The sequence below is a fragment of the Mytilus edulis genome, chromosome 9 (assembly GCF_963676685.1).
Source record: "Mytilus edulis chromosome 9, xbMytEdul2.2, whole genome shotgun sequence".
Classification (NCBI taxonomy): Eukaryota; Metazoa; Mollusca; class Bivalvia; order Mytilida; family Mytilidae; genus Mytilus; species Mytilus edulis.
In genome coordinates, this window is record NC_092352.1 from 43,891,957 (window position 1) to 43,911,732 (window position 19,776).

At 35.5% G+C, this 19,776-nt stretch overlaps 1 protein-coding gene across 1 annotated transcript in view; it reads left to right on the forward strand.

Annotated features, from left to right (window-relative positions):
• Positions 1-7,809: 7,809 nt before the first annotated feature.
• LOC139489979 (NF-kappa-B-activating protein-like) overlaps positions 7,810-19,776 on the forward strand; it is a 53,816-nt gene continuing 41,849 nt past the window's right edge. Inside the window, exons 1-5 of the mRNA XM_071276831.1 lie at positions 7,810-7,831; positions 8,646-8,825; positions 9,724-9,903; positions 10,817-10,997; positions 11,626-11,844. Of these exons, the coding sequence (XP_071132932.1) occupies positions 7,810-7,831; positions 8,646-8,825; positions 9,724-9,903; positions 10,817-10,997; positions 11,626-11,844 (782 nt within the window). The remainder of the gene's footprint in view (positions 7,832-8,645; positions 8,826-9,723; positions 9,904-10,816; positions 10,998-11,625; positions 11,845-19,776) is intronic.

The window sequence follows — 19,776 nt, forward strand, 5'->3', positions numbered from 1 at the left end:
TATTATCAGCCTCAATTTTATTAGAAGCAGACACACAGAAGAAAGGAATTTTAGAAAGTATCAACGAAAAGATCTTGGAGCAAACTTCGGATGAAGATGTAGCAGGGGAAATACAGGACTCAGATGAGTACATGTACAATTTAGAATATAAATTACGGCAAATCACAAAATTAGCAAAGTTAGTTCAAAATCAAAGTTTACCCGCATATGAATCAATTTCATTGAATTTGAACCCTCATGCCGATAATTTTATACCGAATACACAATCAGTTCCATCTACATTTATTAGTCAACCTTCAACATCATCAAACCAACAATATACACATAGCTCAAATTCACGCTCATCGTCTAGCACAAACAGCGAGTATCACAAGCTTCCGAAGTTAAACTTGCCTATATTTACCGGAGATATACTAGACTGGCAATCATTTTGGGACACCTATGAAACCGCGATCCACACTTAAAATCCCTTCTACAAAACGAAGCGTTACAAACTATAGCAGGTTTTTCCATGACGAACACAAATTACGACAAAGCAATTTCATTACTCCAGAAAAGATACGGGCAAACTCATAAAATAGTCCAAACCTACATGCAGGCCTTACTTGATTTACAGGCTCCAATTCATACAATTACTAGCCTCCGTAGTTCCTATGATAAGACAGAAACTTATGTGAGATGTCTCGAGTCACTCGGACAGACAGACGTTGCGTTGCGTATGGATCACTACTAGTTCCTGTTATTCTAAATAAATTACCCGCAGAGATACGTCAACATTTAGCACGAGAACACAGATCAACAAACTGGACACTACATGATTTACGCAAAGCGCTTCTCGACGAACTAAATATTATGAAAACCGGGAAATTACCGGATAAAGTAGAAAGACCACTCGCTACCGCTCTTTTTTAACTAGTATGAAGTCACGTTCAAACTCAACATTCGGAACACCCGAAAAGTCAGTTTCGGATAAAAAGCCTTTCATTAAGTCTTGCATTTTTTGCCATGAAGATGGGCATATAGCCGTTAATTGCACAAAAATCACAACCGTTGATGCACGCACAGCTGTAATTAAGAGAGAGAGGCTATTTTTAACTGTCTCGGTCGTCACAAATTAGCTGATTGCAAATCTACAAGCACGTGTAAAAAATGCACAAACGTCATCATACAAGTATATGTACTAAGAATAACAGTATAAACGAATCACACGAACAAGTAAACGAAGATAATGGTAAAACCGTATTACACTCCTCCCTCGCACCACATAAAACATCAAATGTTATATTGAAAACCGCTGCCGCTTGCGTGAGCTCAGGAACACAGTCAACGAATGCTAATATTTTACTAGACGAAGGAGCACAGAGATCATTCGTCACAGAATCACTCGCCAGAAAACTAGATTTAGGTATAAACGGGACCGAACTAGTTCATCTTTCTGGATTCGGAGAGCAAAACAGACAAGTTAGGCATATGCAATCGGCAACGATTTACTAACAAACTGACGATGTAGAAAACATACCGCTCGAGGTACTTATTATTCCTGAAATAGCATTACCGATACAAACGCACATGAAATCAGTAGTTAATATGAGACATTTGCATGGCTTGAAATAAGCACACCCAATTACCGAAGATGACATGTTTGATATTAATTTACTTATTGGGGCAGATTATTATTGGAGTATAGTAGGATATAAAATCATAAGAGGTAATAGACCGACTGCCGTCGAGTCTAAATTAGGATATTTACTTTCTGGACCAACGACAAGTATTAGAGAATCAAACAGAAGTTCAATATTGAACGTTATCGTGTCTCATAAAGCAGAGGAATGTAATTTAACAAAGTTTTGGGAAATCGAGTCCCTTGGTATAGAAGACAGTAACACAAATACAGAGCTGGAAGAATTTCAAACGATTTATGAAAACTCATCAGTGTCATTTCTTGGCAATAAGTATGTCGCCAAGCTACCTTGGAAAACCAACCACCTGCCATTACCGTCAAACAAAGCAGTCGCCTTTCGTAGGATTGAAAATGTAATGAGACGTCTTAGTAAAGAACAAAAGTATAGAGAAATCATCGAAGAGCAGGAAAAGCGAGGGTTTATAGAGAAAGTCGATGAAGATTTTGTTAAACCAAATACCAAGTTACATTATATCCTGCATCACGCAGTGAAGAAAGATTCCGCAACTACACCTATCAGGATCGTGTATGACTGTAGTTGTAGACAAACACCGGACACCGCCAGCTTAAATGATTGCTTACTTAACGTACCTCCGAAGTTGAATAATGTAACCGCAATACTTTTAAGATTTCGCATGAATAAATACGCCGTATGTACAGATATTGAAAAGGCATTTCTCAACGTTGTACTAGATATTGAAGACCGGGACGTCACCAGATTTTTCTGAATATTTAACTTCTAGCTTTGACCCATCCCCAAATAATTCTGAAATCAAATTCACAAGTTCTGCTTTGTTCTTACTATTTAATCCTTGAATACTACTTTTTGATAGAGTGGCTAAGTATCGGAGTTCATTAATGGTGAATCGTTTTTTGATATGTGTAGGATTTTTAAATATGTCTTTGAATTCGTTTATCTCAATTTCATTCCACTTGGAATGCTCATCTCCCATAGCTATTAATCTGATAAGAGCTGCTTCGTAAATTTCAAAATTGGTTTGATTCCTGATTTCAGAGTGTTCATCAACTGTTTGACTAGTGGTGGACATGTCATTTATCATCCCTTCAACGTTATCACTTTCCATTATTGGATATTCAACATTTCGGACTACATCTTCGTTCAGATCTTCTAAACAAGTGAAACTGCGAGCTACTGCTCACTGATGATACCCCCGCCGCAAGTGGATAATATTAATAGTGTAAAAATATGCAAGTGTTCGGTAAACAGGAAGTTGTCGAGTGATGAATCTGAAAACGCACCACACGGTATAGCTGACTTATATAAATCCTGAAATCAAATTTCAGAAATCCTTGTTTTGTAGTTCCTGAGAAAAATGTGACGAAAATTTTCAACTTGGCCGTCATGTGTAAAATCATACAAGTGTTCGGTAAACAGGAAGTTGTCTAGTGATGAATCTGAAAACGCATCACACGGTATGGCTGACATATATAAATGTTGATACCAAATTACAGAAAGGGTGGATGTGTATTTCCTGAGAAAAATGTGACGAAAATTTTCAACTTGGCTATCATGTGTAAAATCATACAAGTGTTCGGTAAACAGGAAGTTGTCAAGTGATCAATCTGAAAACGCATCACACGGTATAGCTGACTTAGATAAACCCTGAAACCAAATTTCAGAAATCCTTGTATTGTAGTTCCTGAGAAAAATGTGACGAAAATTTTCAACTTGGCTATCATGTGTAAAATCATACAAGTGTTCGGTAAACAGGAAGTTGTCAAGTGATGAATCTGAAAACGCATCACACGGTATGGCTGACATATATAAATGTTGATACCAAATTACAGAAAGGGTGGATGTGTAGTTCCTGAGAAAAATGTGACGAAAGTTTCAACTTGGCTATCATGTGTAAAATCATACAAGTGTTCGGTAAACAGGAAGTTGTCAAGTGATCAATCTGAAAACGCATCACACGGTATAGCTGACTTAGATAAACCCTGAAACCAAATTTCAGAAATCCTTGTATTGTAGTTCCTGAGAAAAATGTGACGAAAATTTTCAACTTGGCTATCATGTGTAAAATCATACAAGTGTTCGGTAAACAGGAAGTTGTCAAGTGATGAATCTGAAAACGCATCACACGGTATGGCTGACATATATAAATGTTGATACCAAATTACAGAAAGGGTGGATGTGTAGTTCCTGAGAAAAATGTGACGAAAGTTTCATAGGACGGACTGACTGACGGACGGACAGACAGAGGTAAAACAGTATACTCCCCCCTTTTTTAAAGCGGGGGTATAATAATCTTCTTGTATTTCCATACTTGAATGCATTGCATTCTGAGGACCATTTGTGTTGTTCTGATCCTTGCTTTCAATGTGTTGTCGTTTCTTTTTCATGATAGCTTCTGTTATACTGATAGCTGATCCAAGGTGCTGGATTAATGTTTTGCTCTTCAATGTTACCCATTTCGCTGTATGTCGAATGCACTCAAATATTGCAACAATATTTTCAATTGATTCAACTTTAGGTAATTGATACAAATCTAGAAGATACTGTGTCTTGGTCTTCCTGTTTATATTTTTAACCGCTTCCCATGTTTTTTCATCAGTCGACATATTGTTAAAGCTTTCCAATCATCATCCTCTATAGATAGTTCTAGGAACTGACCGTCAAAAGCTACTGCTTTCACATTTAATTCCTTTTCAGACACAGCGAGTAATATCTCAATCAAAATCTTTCTTGCAACCTTCATATTCAAGCTAAATCCGCTTAAACCGTAATGAATTGGAAAACCATGCAAGCCTGATTCGTCGTTGACATGTCTTTCAAGATCGGAAATTACTGTCACGAGCACTTCTTTGGCCGTTATTCTCATAAGGTCGTATGCCTGTTGGAAAGCGACTATTTTCATTGTTTTATATATGTAAACTGTATATTATGTATAATGTTTAAAGCCATTTGCCGTTATGGGCGTAAAGTGCTTTTCAATAAAGTAAAAATTAAGAAAATGCATTCAATAAAAACATTTAAAATGCAAATAGAGATTGCTTCTGAAGTTCAAAGGATAAAACTTGTATCCCTCCATGAACATGGAATTTTGTATTAACTTCATCACAGATAGCAACACGCATACTAAGTGTCAATGAATGATGTATTTCTTAGTGTGTCACAGTATTGAAATCTACATTTGGTTCATATGCATGTTGATTTTGTATTCTGTTGGCATTTATACTAAACAAAATGCCTTTCCCTTCAAGAATTTAGTTCAAACGAGCTTCGCTTCATAGGGGAAACAGAAAATTATATTTAAATATATATATATTTGTTAATAAAAAAGATGTTGTATTATTGCCAACGAGACAACTCTCCACAAGAGACCAAAATGACCAGAAATTAACCACTATAGATCACCATACGGCCATCAATAATGAGCAAAGCCATGTCGCATAGTCGGCTATAAAAGGCCCCGAAATGACAAATGTCAAACAATTCAAACAGGAAAACTAACGTTCTTATTTATGTAAAAAAAAAATGAACGAGCAATGAATATGTAACACATCAACAAACGACAACCACTGAATTACAGGCTCCTGACTTCGGACAGGCACATATATACAGAATGTGGCGGGTTTAAAAATGTTAGGGTATTCACCCTAAACCTGGGACAGAGTTGTAACAGTTCTACATAACAACAAACTATAAAATTCCGTTGAAAAAGGCTTATTTAATTCATCAGATGAACACAAGTAGAAATACATCTAACAACAAGAATGTGTCCAAAGTACACGGATGCCCCACTCGCACTATCCTTTACCATGTTCCATGGACCGTGAAATTGGGTAATAATCTAATTTGGCATTAAAATTAGAAAGATTATACTATAGGGAACATATGTACTAAGTTTAAAGTTGATTGGACTTCAATTTTATCAAAAACTTTAACCTGAAACTCCCACTTTCATTTTCTATGTTTTGTGGACCGTGAAATTGGGGTCAAGTCTAATTTGGCTTTAAAATTGAAATGATCATATCATAAGCAACAAGTTTACTAAGTTTCAAGTTGATTGGACTTCAGCTTCATCAAAAACTACCTTGACCAAAAACTTTAACCTGAAACTCCCACTTTCATTTTTTATGTTCAGTGGACCGTGAAATTGGGGTCAAAAGTCAAATTTGGCTTTAAAATTAGAAAGATCATATCATAAGCAACAAGTGTACTAAGTTTTAAGTTAATTGGACTTCAGCTTCATCAAAAACTACCTTGACCAAAAACTTTAACCTGAAACTCCCACTTTCATTTTCTTTGTTCAGTGGACCGTGAAAATGGGGTCAAAAGTCTAATTTGGCTTTAAAATTGAAAAGATCATATCATAAGCAACAAGTGTACTAAGTGTCAAGTTGATTGGACTTCAGCTTCATCGAAAAATACTTTGACTAAAAACTTTAACCTGAACCGACGAACGGACGCACAGACAGACGGAACCACAGACCAGAAAACATAATGCCCCTCTACTATCGTAGATGGGGCATAAAAACATAATGGACGTTACCGGATACTTGAATTGTATATCCCAACAAAAAAAAACCCACTAAATACAGATCTGACAGTACTTGCAGTTACTGACAGCTAGTTCAAATCCACTAACAACTAATAACAAAAATCATCATCTAACTTCTAAGACTCAGTTTATAATTGTTATGCTCCATCTACGATAGTAGAGGGGCATTATGTTTTCTGGTCTGTTCGTCCGTTCGTCCCGTTAAACTTAGTACACATGTTCCCTAAGATCTTTCTAATTTAAATGTCAAATTTAAGTTTTGACCCCAATATCAGGGTCCACTGAACATGGAAAATGATAGTGCGAGTGAGGCATCCGTTTACTATGGACACATTCTTGTTTACACTTAGAACTAAAGAGACAGATAGACAGAAATTTTGCTTCAAACGGCAAGCGAGAATAAACCAAGAAACAATTTTCCAATGTCCTTTTTTTCACGGAGTTAATAAAAATTCAAAAAGGCTGGCTTTCATATCATTCCCATTGTTGTTATAAAGTAGAAAGAAGCAATGAATAATCGATAATAGTGTGGTGCTTGAATATAAAGAAAAGAGAATAACAGGCACAGGCAAAATTTATAATAAATAGTGAACAAGAATGTGTCCATAGTACACGGATGCCCCACTCGCACTATCATTTTCTATGTTCAGTGGACCGTGACATTGGGTAAAAACTTTAATTTGGAATAAAAATTAGAAATATCATATCACATGGAACATGTGTACTAAGTTTCAAGTTGATGTAACTTTAACCTCATCAAAAACTACCTTGATCAAAAACTTTAACCTGAATTTCGAACTATCATTTTCTATGTTCAGTGGACCATGAAATTGGGGTCAAAACTATCATTTGGCATTAAAATTAGATAGATCATATCATAGGAAACATGTGTACAAAGTTTAAAGTTGATTGGACTTCAACTTCATCAAAAACTACCTTGACCAAAAACTTTAACCTGAAGCGGACGAACGAACGAACGAACGAACGGAGGCACAGACCAGAAAACATAATGCCCCTCTACTATCGTAGGTGGGGCATAAAAATGATTTAAATATTACACAGTACAGAAATGAACAAACCACATCCAGACCCTTTTATATGTTGCACATTTTAATTTTGTTTTGATTTCTAAATCTTTCTGTTTGGACCGGTCTTGTCTTGATTTTCTTACTGAAAATGAAACTGTGCAATTTATATGAAGAGATCATGTACATACACTTTTTAGATATATATTTATTTTATTGGTCAATGATTGAATTTATGTTGGTTCAAAGCTCCATAGAGCTCCGTGGGGGCAGCACCATGATTCCGATGCCCCTTTAGTCCAACAGCCCAATAGCTCAACGCCATGTTAGTCCGACCACACATTAAAACGACACACGAATAAACCGACACATAATTATTGAGCAATATTTTGTATAAAAAATCTTTATTTCAAGAGGATTATCCCAATAGTTAAAAATAATCCTACTGAGATTCCTAAAAACAATAAAATATTCATAATGTACATGTATTAAAAAAGTGCTTAATGTCCAGTGGCAAGTATTACATGCATGTTCAAAACAATTGTTAAATAAGTACAATAGGTAAGTCCTGTAATAGATGTCATCTGGGGTGAAAGAAGGTAAAAACAACTCGGACTGCCGCTTGACAACGAAAGCATATATATTCAATAGGGATAGTAATTTGCCCTGCTGCAGGTTCAGACAAAAGGCCACCGACGGCCCAACACGGCCCGTCACAGAGTTGTTGCAATAGTTCTTAACCTGCAGAGAATTTGGCACTCTCTTTCTATATGAGGCTTCCGATTAAACCTGACGAATCTCACTGTCATATTTGTTGAGAATTTTACATCCTGCACGGATTTGGCTATACTTTTTGGACCTTTTGGATTATAGCTCTTCATCTTTTATATAAGCTTTGGATTTCAAATATTTTGGCCTCGAGCATCACTGAAGAGACATGTATTGTCGAAATGCGCATCTGGTGCAAGAAAATTGATACCGTTAATTTTAACTATCGCGATGTTTTTACTGTTTGTACTGTATCACCTTAACATAATCCTTTATGATGACAGACATGCACTTCTCATATCAAAACATCCTCTTTGTTTAGCCACATCGAGATTCACAATTTATAGGCATACATCAACCAGTCAATCAAGGGGAAAGCACGGCAGCTGTTTGCAAATTAGACCCAACAGAGGATAAGATCAGGGACATAAGGGCTGTTGTTGCCAACATTGTTTCCCCAATACGTGAAGAAGGAGAAATGATTTCTTGGGAGGGGTTAATATGGTAAGGATGATTTCAACCCTCCATGGTGGCCATGTAACATCAATTTTCAGTCAACAAATGACAGAAGAAATAACAATGATCAGCTTAAACAGTCAGAGCTACAGAGAATTCTTCTGTCATACCAAATTCATAATTTAACAGAAGAAATTGAGGACAGAAACAGTAACCCCATAGAGCCTAGCTGTAGCAAATATAGTAGTGGCAGTTCTCACCAGAATCAGTTTTCAGAAAAGGAGCCTAGCTGTAGCACATCCAGAACTGGCAGTACTCACCAGAATCAGTTTCCTCAAAAGATGACTAGTGCTGATTGTAAAAGAAAGGGTACAGATACATATAGTTTACAAGTGTGAACAAATCTTATGTACAGGTAATTAAACCAGGTGTATAGATGTGAACAAATTAAATGTTAACCAGTGTTCATTTCATTAAACTTAATGTAAACATGTTTACTGTATACATGGAGTTTGGTGTGAAATAAACTCATCATAGATACTAGGACTAAATTTAGTATATACGCCAGACGCGCGTTTCGTTTTAAAAAAAAACATCAATGACGTTCGAATCAAAAAAAGTTAAAAAGGCTAAATAAAGTACGCAGTTGAGGTGCATTGAGGACCGAAATTCCTAAAAGTTTTGCCAAATACAGCTAAGGTGATCTATGTCTGAGGTAGAAAAGCCTTAGTTTTTCAAAAAATTCTAAAATGTTTAAACAGTAAATTTATAAATATAACCATATCAATGACAATTCATGTCAGCACAAAAAGGACTACTGGCTTGTGATACACTCGGGGCAATAAATCTCCATCAGCAGTGGCATCGACTACGGCCTTAGACATGCAATGGTCAATTATTGTAACATCTTACCTCATATCAAAGCATCCGGTTTGTTAAGCCACATCGATCGAGATCAACTTTTAATAAGCATATAAACAACCTGTTCATCAAGGGGAAAGCACGGTAGCTGTCTGCCAAATAGACCCAGCAATGGTTAAGGTCAGGGACATAAGGACTGTTGTTGCCAACATTGTTTCCCAATACGTGAAGAAGGAGAAATGATTTCTTGGGAGGGTCTAATATGGTAATGATGATTTCAAACCTCCATGGTGGCCATGTGACATCAACTTTCTGTCACCAAATGACAGAAGAAAAAACAAAGATCAGCAGAAACAGTCAGAGCTACAGAGAATTCTTCTGTCATACCAAAATCATAATTTAACAGAAGAAATTGAGGACAGAAACAGTAACCCCATAGAGCCTAGCTGTAGCAAATCCAGTACTGGCAGTTCTCACCAGAATCAGTTTTCAAAAAAGGAGCCTAGCTGTAGCACATCCAGAACTAGCAGTACTCACCAGAATCAGTTTCCTCAAAAGATGACTAGTGCTGATGGTAAAAGAAAGGGTACAGATACATATAGTTTACAAGTGTGAACAAATCTTATGTACAGGTAATTAAACCAGGTGTATAGATGTGAACAAATTAAATGTTAACCAGTGTTCATTTCATTAAAATTAATGTAAACATGTTTACTGTATATGTTTACTGTATACATGGAGTTTGGTGTGAAATAAACTCATCATAGATACTAGGACTAAATTTAGTATTTACGCCAGACGAGCGTTTCGTAAAAAAAAAAACAACATCAGTGACGTTCGAATCCAAAAAAGTTAAAAAGGCTAAATAAAGTACGCAGTTGAGGTGCATTGAGGACCGAAATTCCTAAAAGTTTTGCCAAATACAGCTAAGGTGATCTATGTCTGAGGTAGAAAAGCCTTAGTTTTTCAAAAAATTCTAAATATTTTAATTGGTAAATTTATAAATATAACCATATCAATGACAATTCATGTCAGCACAAAAAGGACTACTGGGCTTGTGATACCCTCGGGGAAATAAATCTCCATCAGCAGTGGCATCGACCACGGCCTTATCATGCAACGGTTAATTTTTGTAACATCTTACCTCATATCAAAGCATCCGGTTTGTTAAGCCACATCGATCGAGATCAACATTTAATAAGCATATAAACAACCTGTCCATCAAGGGGAAAGCACGGTAGCTGTCTGCCAAATAGACCCAGCAATGGTTAAGGTCAGGGACATAAGGACTGTTGTTGCCAACATTGTTTCCCAATACGTGAAGAAGGAGAAATGATTTCTTGGGAGGGTCTAATATGGTAATGATGATTTCAAACTTCCATGGTGGCCATGTGACATCAACTTTCTGTCACCAAATGACAGAAGAAAAAACAAAGATCAGCTGAAACAGTCAGAGCTACAGAAAATTCTTCTGTCATATCAGAATCATAATTTAACAGAAGAAATTGAGGACAGAAACAGTATCCCCATAGAGCCTAGCTGTAGCAAATATAGTAGTGGCAGTTCTCATCAGAATCAGTTTTCAGAAAAGGAGCCAAGCTGTAGCTCATCAAATACTGGTAATATTCACCAGGATCTGTTTCCACAAAAGATGACTAGTGCTGATGGTAAAAGAAAAGGGTACAGATACATATAGTTTACAAGTGTGAACAAATCTTATGTACAGGTAATTAAAAAGTTACAAAGTGTATAGATGTGAACAAATTAAATGTTAACCAGTGTGTATTTTATAAAACTAATTGTTAATATGTTTCCTGTATATGTTTACTGTATACATGGAGTTTGGTGTGAACACGGCCTTTAAAATGCAATGATTAATTACTGTTTCATCTCACCTCATATAAAATCCTGTTTGTTTAGCCACGTTGAGATCCACATTGTATATGTATATACACAACCTGTCCGTCAAGGGGAAAGCACCGCAGCTGTTTGCCAACTAGACCCAGCAGAGGTAAAGTTAAGGGAACTGAGGACGGTTGTTGCTAACATTGTTTCCCAATACGTGAAAAAAGGGAAACAATTTCTTAGAAGAGGCTATTATGGTAATGATGATTTCAAACCTCCATGGTGGCCATCTGACACCAACTTTCAGTCACCAAATGACAAAACAAATACCAAAGTTCAATTAAAACAGCAAGAGCTTCAGAGAATTCTTCTGTCATATCAGAACCATAAATTAACAGAAAAAATTGAGGACAGAAACAGTATCATCATAAGAGCCTAGCTGTAGCATATCCAGTACTTGCAGTTCCAACCAGAATCAGTTTCCAGAAACGGAGCCTAGCTGTAGCACATCAAGTACTGGTAATACTGACGAGGATCAGTTTTCACAAAAGATGACTAGTGCTGATGGCAAAAGAAAGTGTACAGATATTACTGAAGAGTTGTCAAATAAGAAAAGAAAACAGAATTTAGAACAGAGAGATACGAAAGCAAGATATGGAGACGGGTCAAAATTGCTCCTCAGGTAAGTTACATTTATAATTGGAATTTCTGAATATAGCATTGATGATACTGATATGGGACCGCCCTTAGTAAGTTTTGCCTAGCTTAGGGATTTTAGAGTGTTTTTGAAACTATTATTAGATAAGAATGCATTTCTTTATAACACAAATGATGCAAACGGCTAAGCGCGCACATGTTTTGATCATTTGTTTCTAACATACGTTTGCAAAGTTTACATAAACTTTGACAAACTATGCACTCGCTAAAAATGCGTCTACAGTTTGTCGTTGATCGTTTGTTAGAACAAACGCTACATTTGTTTCTAACTTCAACCTGCTTAAACGATGTATTTGTTTTTATGTTTGTAAAAAGTCACTTTACCAACATGTGCATGCATTATTGAACGTTCAAACAGGGTCAGTAAACACTGATTATACCATGTTTATGTTTCTACTTTTGAAGCGTTAAGAAAACAAAAACAAACGTCACACAATGCTTTAAAAATTTTGGTTTTGAAAGAAATGCACTCTAAATACGTGAAACCACGAGACACTTTATTCTTTTCCTACTATTTACCAGCGCCAGGGGCATTTGTTTTATGACATATGAGTTATACGCGAACATCAAAGTTGAACTTCTGAGGATTTACACGAAAAAGTAAAATCACAAAAATATTGAACTCCGAAGAAAATTCAAAACGGGAAGTCCCTAATCAAATGACAAAAACGAATGGAAACTGTCATATTCCTGACTTAGACTGTCGGCATTCCAATGGGAACAAACTGTGCCCCTCTACTTGCCGACTTGTTTCTTTATTATTATGAGGCTGACTTCATGCAGGAACTTCTTAGGAAGAAAGATAAGAAGTTAGCACTATCCTTTAACTCTACTTTTCGCTATATAGATGATGTTCTTTCACTAAATAATTCAAAATTTGGTGACTATGTGGAACGCATCTATCCAATCTAGCTAGAGATAAAGGATACTACAGATACAGTTAAGTCGGCCTCATATCTTGACTTACATCTAGAAATTGACAATGAGGGTCGGTTGAAAACAAAACTTTACGACAACAGAGATGATTTCAGCTTTCCAATTGTGAACTTTCCATTTCTAAGAAGCAACATTCCAGCAGCACCTGCATACGGGGTATATATCTCCCAATTGATACGATATTCCCGTGCTTGCATTTCCTATCATGATTTTCTTGATAGAGGGTTGCTGCTCACAAGAAAGCTATTAAACCAAGAGTTCCAAATGTTGAAGTTGAATTCATCCCTTCGTTAATTTTACGGACGCCATCACGAGTTGGTTGACCGTTATGGAATAATCGTATAACAAATGATATCTGATATGTTCCTTACGTCGTAACTACAATCTCCTTCCCGTTCCTGAATGTGACCTACCGAATTAAGACTATTTACCGGATTTGTTATCACATAAGCAACACGACGGGTGCCGCATGTGGAGCAGGATCTGCTTACCCTTCCGGAGCACCTGATATCACCCCTAGTTTTTGGTGGGGTTCGTGTTGTTTATTCTTTAGTTTTCTATGTTGTGTCGTGTGTGCTGTTGTTTGTTTGTCCTTTTCAATTTTAACCATGGCGTTGTCAGTTTGTTTTAGATTTATGAGTTTGATTGTCCCTTTGGTATCTTTCGCCCCTCTTTTAGTACTTGCATTTTCAAATGTAGAAAATGGTGGATTGAACCTGGTTTTACAGCGCTAATCCTCTTCACTTTTATGACAGTCGCATCTAAGGCAGCAACCATTTGATTTTCGGAGTGGGGGTCGGGGGGGGGGGGGAGGGGCTATGGTTTTGTTTATATATTTACAACGATGCGTGAACAAAACAGACATACTTGGTAAATAGTCAAAATATGGGTACAGCAGTCATCACTGTGTAACAATCTCAAAACAAAACAAATATTTAACAAAAGAGCACAAGAGCTTCTATCAAATTTAAAAACCACATGCATTGCTTCGCGTATTTGACGTCATAAAATGTAAACGTCACATTTAGCGATATAAAATAATTTTGACGTTTAATGTTTTTTCAAAACAATTATATCGACGTTTCGTCCCCGAGGGTATCACCAGCCCAGTAGTCAACACGTCAACACATTGGTGTTGACATGAATATCAATCATGTGGTCATTTTTATAAATTTCCTGTTTACAAAATTTTGAATGTTTCGAAAAACTAAGGATGGCATAGATTACTTTAGCCATATTTGGCACAACTTTTTGGAATTTTGGATTCTCAATGCTCTTCAACTTTGTACTTGTTTGGCTTTATAAATATTTCGATTTGAGCGTCACTGATGAGTCTTATGTAGACGAAAGGCGCGTCTGGCGTACTAAATTATAATCCTGGTACTTTTGATAACTATAATTACACATTGGGAATGGTGGTATACAGAGTTAAAAAATAAATAAAAGTATGTTAGAACTAATTTCAGGAACAAACCGAGATTTACAACTATCCAGAAGTTCTCTAGATTTTATAAGTATCCACATATGGTCAATACCCCTACGCGAGTTAAATAATGTTCTCGTTCAAAGTATTTTCAACTGTATAATAGAACAATAACACATCAGCGGTTACATACAAAACACACCAGCAAAAATGAAAGATTATGCAAACATTTTGACGGGATGTGAAAGTACCGAGTCACGTCAAATGGATATCACATAAAACAGACCAAATAGTAAAAGTAATATTAATAATAGAACAAAGACTATTAAGGTGGTACCCAACACTTTCACTAACATTGATTTGGCACGTTTAATTTTCATAAAATTTTATCAAAGTATTTACTTTGACCTTTTTACAAAACTATAAAAATTTCAAATAATTTGAACCAACCGTTTTATCAGAAAAATTACACTGGTTATATAGCAGTTTGACAAACACCAATTTTGATCATTGAGAAGCTTAATATTCCTTTTACAACACAACGTAATTAAAACGTGTAGCTGACTTTACAGAGTTCTCTCTTTGTAGTGTTAGGTACCACCTTAAAAGAATAATATAACACGTCAGTACGCAGAATATATACATCATGTATTATTTGTGACAAGTGTGTGAAATACAAAATCATAATACAACCAAAACATCTGATATACTATATATCAAAGTAGAGATGGTCTATACGGTGAACAAATTAAAACTATTTCCTAAGAAAATTTATAACAAATAATGCTTGATATAAATAATAGATTGACATCAATTGAAAAAGAAATGAAACAAGTCAACAAATTAAATCGGACATCAACAAACCTAGTTCCGGAATTGCATGAAGTGAAAAGAACAGTTTCCAATAGACAAAGATATTAAAAGCCTTAATAATAGGTGTGATAAACAAGAAACTGAAATAGCCAAAGTTATAAGCGACAATTTTAACTTTAATAAAGATCTTACACAGCTAAATAAAACTAATGCAGAAACGGATAGGAATATGCAAGGGCCAGGCCATAAGTGACTTTATGGTTGATTTATACCAATAAATGCTTGATATACACAATAGATTGACATCAATTGAAAAGGAAATGAAACAAGTCAACCAAATAAATCTGACATCAACAAACCTAGTTCCGGGATTGCATAAAGTGAAAAGTACAGTTTCCAATAGACAAAGATATTAAAAGCGTTAATAATAGGTATGGTAAACAAGAAATTGAAATAGCTAAAGTTATAAGCGACAATTTTAACTTGAATAAAGATCTTACACAGCTAAAAAAATTAATGCGGAAACGGAAAGGAATCTGCAAGGACCAGGCATAAGTGACTTTGTGGATGATTTTAAAAAGAAATGCCAAAGATGTTAAATATGTTAATACAAGAAAAAACGATTTAAACGATTAAGCAATCGAACTTAGACACGAAATAAAATCAACACTTAGTGGCATCGGAGAGGAAAATGGAATGCTAAAGAACTTGCAACAAAAATAACAACACCAAATTGGAAAAAATTCAGGAAAGGGCTTTACGATGTATATATGAAGACTGTTAGTTCATATGATGAACTACTTTTACTAGCAAAGGTTCCATCACTGAAAATAAGACGTATGCGTAACATGGCTATTGAGTGTTTTAAAATTTTATATAAATTGTCACCGCCATACTTACATGATTTAGTTGTATTGAAAGACTGTAAATACAATTTTAGATATTCTAATATTGTAGATATACCTAGGGTCCGAACAACAACCTATGGTAAGAACTCTTTTAAATACATAGTGCTGTTTTATGGAATGATCTACCTGATGATTTTAGAAAAATTGCTAATTTTAGTCAGTTCAAAAATATTTTAAAGTCATGGAATGGAAATGACTAGGTGCACAGTTTGTGCAGACTTTTAAGTTTATATATTATGCAAATTTATTTACCATCTAGATCATATCCCATTTTTTCTATTTTTATGCTATGCATTTTTACCAGCTTTTATGCCTAGTTTACACTTATATGCTTTTAGCCTTAATACCTAGCTTATGCTTATATTCTGCTTTTAGTGCTTCATTTTTGTGCTGTGATATTTATTGCATGTGTACTATATTATGTATTGTATTGTTATAAATGTTGTACTGTTAAGGTTTATGTACCCTTCTGTAGCCATTTTTGTACGAATTTTTCAAACCTCAATTGTATCAAAACTAAAGATATAATAAATAATAGGGATAGGCCATTTAGTACATGTTCCAAGGGGAAACTTGATGCAAAGCATTATTTTTTACTGTTTCATTGCATTTGATAGAAAAAGGGGACTTTGTGGCAAATAAATCAAGATTTTTATAGAAAATCCACAATTACTACAGAGATTTTTGTTATTAAATTTGAAACATAAATTACTCACTTGATTTTCTATGATGTGCTAGTGTTTATTTTTTACAAAAAGTTCTAAGTAACCTGTAAATTCCAAAACACCTCGTGTTGAGTCACTAAAGTCGGGCGCACCCTAAAAGGTGTACTTGGTTTTGGCCATATTTATACTTTTCCTAACCAATAACTACATTTATAAACTTGTTTTAAGGAAATCAATGCTAGCACTGCATGCAATAATCCTATATCTATCAGTCATCAAATTGCCAAATATGAGAGTACAAGGATAAAGGCTGTGGATTTTCTATCAAAATCTTGATTTATTTGCCACAAAGTCCTCTTTTTCTATTAAATGCAATGGCACAGTAAAAAATAATGCTTTGCATCAAGTTTCCCTTTGGAATATGTACAAAATGGCCTATCTCTATTATTCATTATATCTGTAGTTTTGATACAATTGAAGTTTGAAAAGTTCGTACAAAAATGGCTACAGAAGGGTACATAAACCTTAAATAATGTCTCATATGTCGGTTAAAAGCTCATTGGAGCTTATGTTTTATCTACCATGGCGACTCTAAATAAAGCTTATTTATTTATAACACTTTATTAAATTTAAAGTGTAGATCAATGAAGATTAATCTGGTTTTCACGGGTCTACACGGAAGTTTTACACGAAAACTCACATTAAACGAACTTCGTATCACACACAGGGTTGAACTAGGTATGAAGAAGATAGATTTGGACACAAAGCTGTGCTGGTAGAAGAAGTCGACCAAGACCGATCGCATCAAAGATGACCGCAACTTTTATTCTAGACGATCGTGACTGTCTTTTCCAGAAAAGCATTTTCTGATAAAAACAATTGTCTGGTAGGCGAAAAGGGTACGTTATCAGCTATGAAAATTGTCATAATGTTGAGGGACGATCACTGAAGGGGAGGGTAACGAAATATTGATTGGTAAATGGGAAAGTGCACAAATAACCGTTCTGATTTTGTGAGATTTAGTAATTTATTTATCTAATTCTATATTAGAATGCCTTGGAATTAACAACTTTGAATTGCTATCATATTTCTTATATATATTTATTGGCCATTTCATATCGGTAGCCAGTTTGGTAAAATTTGAAAACTTTCTCTGAGGAACAAATTGAAAATGTCATTTTTCTGATGTTTGTATATAAACACAATATGCTAAATAGTAAAGGTCCATGTTTTTATTTAAGCATTGATACCAAATTGCAGTGAATGCTACCAAAACAATGGTACATTGTTTAATGCAGAAATGGCACATCACTAAACAAAAAATCTAAATACCAAGTCCCGCCTTGTTTCACAAACAAGGACTCCACTCAAGCATAACCGCAAAATACTCTCACGATTTACATTGCAGAACCGATTTTTCTGCTTGTTTAGATTACCAGCCGTGATGTTAATTAATCAATTACAAGTATTTCTGGGTCAGGCTAACATCAACTTATAAGTCACAGTAGTTAATTTTTTCTTGATAGAGGGTTGCTGCTCACAAGAAAGCTATTAAACCAAGAGTTCCAAATGGTGAAGTTGAAATCATCCCTTCGTAAATTTTACGGACGCCATCACGAGTTGGTTGACCGTTATGGAATAACCGTACCACAAATGATATCGGATATGTTCCTTACGTCGTAACTACAATTCCCTTCCCTTTCCTGAATGTGACCTACCGAATTAGACTATTTACCGGATTTGTTATCACATAAGCAACACGACGGGTGCCGCATGTGGAGCAGGATCTGCTTACCCTTCCGGAGCACCTGAGATCACCCCTAGTTTTTGGTGGGGTTCGTGTTGTTTATTCTTTAGTTTTCTATGTTATGTCATGTGTACTATTGTTTTTCTGTTTGTCTTATTCATTTTTAGCCATGGCGTTGTCATTTTGTTTTAGATTTATGAGTTTGACTGTCCCTTTGGTATCTTTCGTCCCTCTTTTAATGTTTCTTAGTTCCGTTATGTCTTATTATTTGAAATAGTATTTCTGAAACTCTAAAAAAAGCATTTCCTAATTGATCTTAAGTAAAAAAAAAAAAGATGTGGTATGATTGCCAATGAGACGACTGTCCACAAGAGACCAAAATGACACATCAATTAACAACTATAGGTCACCGTACGGCCTTCAACAATGAGCAAAGCCCATACCGCATAGTCAGCTATAAAAGGCCCCGATATGACATTGTTAAACAATTCATACAAGAAAACTAACGACCTAATCATATAAAAAAATGAATAAAAAACAAATATGTTACACACAAACGACAACCACTGAATTACAGGCTTCTGACTTGAGACAGGCACATACATAAATATTGTGGCGGGGTTAAACATGTATGCGGGATCCCAACCCTCCCCTACCCTTGGTCAGTGGTTTAACAGTGCAACATAAGAACGAATCATAAAAATCAGTTGTAAAAGGCTTAACCCATCAGATGGACAAAAATACAAGTGAACGTGACCGGGTACTTGTATATCCCGACAACAAAAAGACAATAGGAATAGGCCTGAGAGTACTCGCAGTTATTTGACAGCTAGTTCAAAGCCACTAACAACTAATAAAAAAACATGCATCTAAGACTAAACTATCAATCAGTACACATTCAACTTCCAATGGATTTAGTGTAAATACGTCATAAACAATCGGAGAAATCCCCGTCCTGTCTGCTCTTGTATAATGTCTCCGTATCCCTTCAACATATCTGGATTTTGAGCGAGTCTTGTAGGGACGTTTTCTGTCCTTCTTCTCGTAAAGGTTACATTTGTAGATAAATCATCAGCGTCTTGTTTCTCTGGTAGCATAGCGAAATCTTTATTTCCATGTGCACATAACTCAATTGATCTGTCCTGATAGGCTTTTATACATGCATCATCGTCTTTGTCTAAATCCTAACTATATCCTATTGACTCCAATTTTCGATGTCTCTCTAAATTGTATTCCACAGCAACGTGTGAAATATTAAGCGTGTTATTGTTCGACGTGTTGATCTCTTAGTAGTGATCTGCGCCTACAAGCATCGATATCTCGAATGAATCTTGCTGTGTCATCGTGTGCGTTAACTTCAAACCACGTAAATATCCATATTGTGTATCAATATTACGCATGTAAT